The 7,251-nt window shown below is 40.7% G+C and overlaps 1 protein-coding gene across 2 annotated transcripts; it reads left to right on the forward strand.

The window, feature by feature from the left end:
- The first annotated feature begins 585 nt into the window (after positions 1-585).
- On the forward strand, positions 586-4,288 carry LOC103133197 (transcription factor GATA-5-like). Of its 2 annotated transcripts, none has more exons than XM_016667779.1 (5): positions 586-897; positions 1,989-2,114; positions 2,311-2,395; positions 2,516-2,643; positions 3,807-4,288. In XM_016667779.1, the coding sequence occupies exons 1-5, from the start codon at positions 673-675 to the stop codon at positions 3,924-3,926; spliced, it is 684 nt and encodes a 227-aa protein (XP_016523265.1). In that variant the 5' UTR covers positions 586-672; the 3' UTR covers positions 3,927-4,288. The 2 variants fall into 2 exon arrangements, with proteins under 2 accessions (XP_016523265.1, XP_007545033.2); XM_007544971.2 differs by having other exon boundaries at positions 589-897; positions 1,986-2,114.
- Positions 4,289-7,251: the final 2,963 nt, after the last annotated feature.

Below are 7,251 nucleotides of genomic sequence, written 5' to 3' on the forward strand. Positions count from 1 at the left end.
AAAAAAGGTTTCTGTGGCCTCCGTTCTCAGTGTTCTTACAGGGAAGAGACAGAGACGATCCATGGCTGAGAATCGAACCGGGTCGGCTGCACTGAGCAGCACCAGTCACCGTCACACAGCCCTGTTATTTAAGGCCCAATACATTACGAAACAGTCAGTCGTCATTATGTTTTCCATGCTAATTGAAATGCGTTGATACTCAATCCTCAGCGCATGCGCATGATGCCTCCCTCTCAACAACTTAACTGTGAACCAACTCCATCAGTTAAAGGGACGAGTAGAGATTCGGCCCAGCCCGGACTTAAAGCCAGCTCTATCTACGGCTCGGAGAAGGAATTTGGCCGGCTAGAGGCCGGAGCCCGTCCTCTGTCAGAGCCGTGATGGATGATGGGGGAATCCTGGATTCTCCTGATAACCTTCCCCCCATCGCTCCCTCCAACCCCCCCACACACACACACCTTCACCCCCATTCTTCTGTCTCTCCCGACTCACTGGTTGAGCAGTTTGATCTCCGCATCACGCGGAGCGGAGGAGAAAGAGCGTGGGGTTACATTCCTCCGCGGGTTATTTATCACGTACTGGCCTGGAACCGGTGACCCTGTACCGTCCACGATCTTATTTGTTTTCAATGTCGAACTTAGATGGGAATATTGTGATTTTATAACTGATCCAATGAGCATCAGGGAGCACTTTTGTTATCTGACGGATGTCTCCTTTCTTCCGTCAGAGCTGATGGACGACATGCCTACAGAGGGCAGAGAATGCGTGAACTGCGGCTCCGTGTCCACGCCGCTGTGGCGCAGAGACGGCACCGGTCACTACCTGTGCAACGCCTGCGGACTCTACCACAAGATGAACGGCATCAACAGGCCGCTAATTAAGCCCCAGAAACGGCTGGTAAGACTGACAGAAGGAACCGGTCCTAAAGGGGTCATTAAAAAAATGTACACTGGGAAGAATATCAAGAAGTGAATAAAATTATTATTATTATTATTATTATTATTATTATTATTATTATTATTATTATTATTATTATTATTATTATTATTATTATGTTGTTGTTGTTGTTGTTGTTTCTGAACATGAATAACACCTCAGAAGGGGTGCATATAAAAACAAAATACCATTTAAGGACACAATCAAAATGATAAAATCATAATAACTTATAAATTATAATTTGTCCTGTTTGCAGTAAATCTTCCAAATATGTTTTCTATTTGTGCATTAACTAATTGAAAAGAACAAGAATCAACTAATCGATGAGAAATCATTTATGAACATCTTAATCAAAAAGCAGCTTCTTACCAGTTGACGTTTTCAGAATGTGTACGATGAAATAGCTGAAATCTATGAAAGATGATTTACAGGCACTGGAAGAAAACATTCCTTACTTTAATCTCAGAAACTGATTTTCTTTTTTTTTCCACCCAGTTTTTTTTTTCTTCTTTTTTTTTAAAGTCAAAATTCTTTTTTCCCCCCTAATTATTTTCCGTATAGGCTTCAGCCATTTTTACCAGCTGTATTTTCACAACACCTCCCATAATTTACTCCTCATGTCATTTTAATATGAACTTGGTGATTGCTAAATGTTGATTAAGCGGTTATAAAATGCTAATGAAGTAAAACTTGGAATGTTCATGGTTTTGTAAATGATGTCCAGTCTGTTTTTGTGGGTGCAAGCCAAGGCCCCACAGCTCTAATTTTATTCCCAGGAACTCTCCTCCTTTTCACAGCAGATGTGGCTGCAGATGCCACTGTGGGTGTTTCTCTCCCTGTTTTTATTTGTCCTCCGCTGACCTTGTCCTTGATGTGTGCTGTTTTTAGACAAAGTTCTTTGCAGCCCCACAGCTTTTTGAACTGAGTGCTAGAATAAAAAGAGAAAGTTATTTATGTTTTTGGGACAAATTATTGTTAGAGAGGAGAATCTGAAGCATACGGTCCTGTGTTTGAGCCTTTTTGTGTGTGTGTGTGTGTGTGTGCTGCAGCAGACCACGTCCCGCCGGGCCGGCCTGTGTTGCACCAACTGCCACACCAGCACCACCACGTTATGGCGACGCAACGCTGAAGGAGAGCCCGTCTGTAACGCCTGCGGACTCTACATGAAGCTGCACGGGGTAGGTCACACCAACACCAACACTCCTTTAATGAACTCGCTTCGTCGGGGAAAGACAGAGTCTCCCAGAGGGCATGGAGGTCGCTGTGATGTGTGGGAGAAGGGCTTGTGTGAGTTGAGATAACACACTCTGTGGCTCCTGTTGTGTTGGCGTTTTGGAGAGAAGCCCAGCTCATGTGTTGCTGTACTCCCTCCAGGTGCCCAGACCTCTGGCCATGAAGAAAGAAAGCATTCAGACAAGAAAGCGTAAACCCAAGATACCGAAGACTAAAGCGTCCACAGGTTGGTTCCCCACGCACAGGAATCAGATTGGTCAAATCATAAGCAGTCTTGAGGACAGAAAAGAAAATAGCATTAGACACAACATAATGAGAGTGAATGATTTTCCTGTTTTGTTTTTAGGCTCCATCACCTCTGACACTAGCTCCCCGTCCTCCCTATCAGTCTCCGAACACGCCTCCACCATTAAAAGTGAACCCAGCATGGCCCCGTCGCCCTACGCAGGGCAGACCATCACATCTGGCTCTCAGGTAACCCTTCCTCCCGTCACATTCTTCTGACACTCCATACAGGATGGAGAATAGAAGCAATACTAAATCATTTGACTGAGAGAATTGGTATGATGAAAAAAAAAAACTGATAACTTTTAACAACGAGACATTTATCACTCTTTACAGAATTTGGCTGAGGAATATTCACTGACCTCCCCAGTATTTGTCGGGGTTAAGGACCGTAGCTAAAATCCCCAACTGCTTTTACCCCTTTTAAAAATGCTTATAACTGCAACTCTTAATAGTTTACACACCAAATATACCTTGCTATGCGTCAGTGCACACAGTAGAAACCACTACAGCAGAAGCTAACATCTACAGTCTTTGTCATCTACGCTCCTGAGGTTTCAGCCAATCAGCGGCAAGAAAAATGAACGGCGCTCTTAGATTGGCTGCTTTGAAATTGCCAGCTAATGGTGCATAAGCTAGCATTGCACCTGGGCATTATGACTTCCAAGGATACATTTTGTTTTAAATGTGTCAGATATGCTCTCACAAAAAAATAGTAAAACCAGTGAATAGATTAACTTAACAATTTGCACATTGAATAATTCTGAGTTCCATTCCAAAAATATATTCTTAAATACTAAACCCTAAAAAGGTGGTGGTCCTCTATTTTAATAATAATAAAAAAAAATAAAAAACTAATACAGCAGAGTCTCTATTGGTTTCATGAATATGGGTCAATTTGTGGTGAGGATGGATGCGGTTGGAGCCAGGTTGTGATGAAAAAAATTATTTTTAATGATGACCAAAAAGATGTGCAGGAGTCCAGGCAGCGCAGGTGAGCAAATGAGGCAAGGAACTCAGACACTGGTAGCACTGGAACAGCACAACACAGGAAGAAATGAGATAACCACGACAAGGATCCAACAGGGAACAAGAGACACACAGGGCTGGGTTTAAATACACAGGGACTGATCAGGGAACACAAGGGACAGCTGGGGGCAATCATTTTTGAATTCAAATATTATACATTAACATAAAAGTTTTAGTCAGATACAAAGAAAAGGACATAAATAGGATATTTTAGCTGTGTGCAAGCTGTAGCGTAACGTCTCTCCTAAGACATTTTTGTTAAATATCGAGTAAGAGTTGCTTTTTTTTAGCTAATGAAGCTTTTGTCTCCTTCCTTTCTGCAGACCGCCTCTCAGCTAGACAGTACGGCATCCGGACATGTGGACATTAAATACGAGGATTATCCTTTTACCCCCACGTCGATGGCTCCACAGAATTCCTGGTGCGCTCTGTCTCAAGCATGAGCGTCCCCAGATAACAGGACTAGCTTACCGGCTAACTCTAACATCACTGAAAGGACAATCCTCCTCATCCTGACACAACTTCCACTGACTTTGAAGCTGTGGGGAAACTGTTCTAATATGGATCAAAACGGGCTGAATGCAAAAAAGAAAAAAAAAAAACTACCTACGACCAAGTAATCTTGGATTTTTATTGGAAACACTGGCTGTAAATGACAAACCAGGAGTGGATTGTAGTAGGACTTTCAAAATACAATCTGCAGCAAAACTTATAAACAACTTAAGAAGACCTAAGAACTTGGACTGATGTCCGTCCAGCAAGCTATATCTCCTCAATACATCCAACATCAACTACCTATTTCCTAATAAAAACAATGTTTTTGAAGAAACATTACACTAAACAGAGGACATCAATGCAAAAACATTCAAGAGGAATGTTAAAATATAAGGATACAATAACCTGATTTTAGAGCTGTTAAATAATTTTGTTGTAATTTCTTTTCTCTGTTAGTTGTTGCTTTGTCGCCATCCTCTCTGCTTTTAAAAACAATTCCAGTGGGTTATTTTTCAGAGGAATCTAAAAAAAAAAAAAAAAAAAACGGACTGAAAATAACTCTTTATGGCTGTTGAGCATGTCTCATTACCAGCGTGTAGATGATTAACGTTTACAGGCACATTATTTATGTTGAGATAAGGACAGTTAAAAGTCATTGTGGACACTAAAACCAGCCGGTTGTAAACCACTGCTCACCGTTCTGCTCACAGAACGCCTGTTTGCGCCTGAGCTACGAGGCTCACATTGTCTTAGACTTGCTTCAGCAGAACGGCGGAAAAAAAGTCTTGTAAATGTCAAATGAAAACGTCCAACTACCAAATGTTTTCCATTTTACTGATTCAACAGTGATGAAAGTGCAATGAATCAATTTTTCTTTTAAAAATAAGTTTTTAAGGCAAATAAAAAAAAACAGTGTGAAATGATTGTAATCATAATGTAATTATCCGTGTTTGGTTGATAAGAGAACGTGTGTGGATTTTTTGAAGAGGTTTCTGTTTCTGTTGCTATTTTATTTTTTGATGACATTTGAAATCTTGTTCAGGTTAATAAACATATTATATAATTTTATATAATTAATATACTGAAGACACTTTCTCTTTTCATTCCATACATACACAGGTTTAAATAAGTAAACCTTTCTTTTTATGGCACCTTCAAGATATAAAAGTCACAACAAAATGATACAACAACCAAACGGCAAATAGTACATAGAAACCCGAGACATTCGTGAAAAGATTATTTCAATAGCATCTGAAATAAATCAAAATTCAGTGCATTTGCATCTCCAGTGGAGTCCTGTGTGGAAACCTGAAGTTTTTGTGTCAGAGTCCTGGCTGTGGCGTTCTGCATAACTAACCATTTTAAAGAATCCTCCCATGCAAACAACTGTCTGTTATGTCGATTTTAAAATTGGCATTGTTGTTTTTTTATATACAGCCAAGAATATATAATAAACTAATATGTATTTAACCTAAACCTAGACAATGAAAGTTAAGGGTATTTGGCCCATTTGATCAATCCCAGCAACCTTTCAGTTATATTTAGGTATCAACTGGTGACTACATGTCAACGTTGTTTCACTTTTCAATGAAGGCCACTGAGCTCATCATCTGGACCTTTTCATTTTCCCCTATTTTTATTTGGAAAAAACAGTCTTTGTTTTCTCAGCTGAAGATGCAAAGTCACATTCTACCCCCCTCCATTTTTCACTTTATCAATCCTCACTTTGAGCTACTTAAAGGGGCAGTATTTTGTAAAATATACTTTTCTGAGTACTACTCTACTTTTCTTTTATGCCATGTTTTAATGTTATTCCCTCAACAAACCCATGCCTGGAGTGTTGCCCTCATTCATTCATGCATGTTTGGCTGCCACAGGAGATTAAAAGATTTCTCATTCTGCTGTGAAGAACAGCTGAAGGGACCAAAGCGCATCTCCTCCTCTTTTCTATGTGCAGCTCCCCCTCAGCGCTGTAGTTTCCAAGAGACCTTGCTTTCACCTCACAGAGCAGACCTCCTTTTTGACTCTCCCACTCTGCTCCTTCAGACTAGCCAGCAGCAATTAGCTAACACCTGATATGACTGCGTGTCTGCTGAGCTCATTATAGGAGCCATTTCTCAGTGCAATTCTGGCAAAAAGCGCTGTTAAGGGGTTGATAAAGGAGAGATGTTGTGATGACTTCCTGACGGTGGAGTTTCAAAACGAGTAGCAGTTTTTAAAGCGACGCAGGCCCAATTTCAAGCCGATAAATTAGGAAGTAAAATTACTTTTATGTCATATTTGATATATGTAGCATTTTTAAAACAATTGAAGTTAACACAGCTACTTGTTTGTGCTATAAAATGGCACTATGCGCCTGGAAATATTACATATTACAGTCCCTTCCATAACTAAATTAATATTTCTACCTCATAGCCATAATGTCCCATTATCAGCACAATATGGTTTCCCAAAACATAGTATCTTCAAAACAAAACATTGGATCCATCACCACTCTTTCTCTATGAAAACCACTTTGATATGATCCCATTATATTTCTTGTTTAAAAGTATATTAGCCTTGTCTTTTTTACCACCCTGCCACAGAATGTAACATAATTAGTTAATTGTGCTATAAAATGGTACTATATGCCTGGAAAATTCATAATAAACTGTGTGACAACATGAAGCAAACAAAAGTAAATCTCAAAAAGCAAAACATCATGCCCTCCTGTACAGAAATTCCATCCATCCATTTTCTTTACACCCTTGTCCCTTAGTGGGGCCTATCTCTAGCTAACGTTCCGGGTAAGAGGTACACCCTGGACAGGTCGCCAGTCTGTCACAGGGCAACACAGAGACAAACAACAATGCACACACACAAGGGCAATTTGGAGAGGCCAATTAACCTGACAGTCATGTTTTTGGACTGTGGGAGGAAACCGGAGTACCCAGAGAAAACCCACACATGCACAGGGAGAACATGCAAACTCCATGCAGAAAGACCCCGGGCCGGGAATCAAACCCAGAACCTTCTAGCTGCAAGGCAACAGCTCTACCAACTGCACCACTGTGCAGCCCTGTACAGAAATTTAAAAAAAAAACTGATGAGAAACAAAGTCTGAGGCTCTGAGGCTTCAGTGGATCAAAGTGCCAAATTATCCACTCTGGGAGAAAAGATGAAATGTTTGTGAACGTCTTCTAGAGCAGCGGGCCTATCAAAATTACTAGACGTCACCAAACAACGGAGAACGCATGAGGTGCTGCAGGTCTCACCTTCCTCTGTTGAGGTCAG

Source organism: Poecilia formosa, unplaced genomic scaffold, assembly GCF_000485575.1.
Source record: "Poecilia formosa unplaced genomic scaffold, Poecilia_formosa-5.1.2 Scaffold2358, whole genome shotgun sequence".
NCBI lineage: Eukaryota > Metazoa > Chordata > Actinopteri > Cyprinodontiformes > Poeciliidae > Poecilia > Poecilia formosa.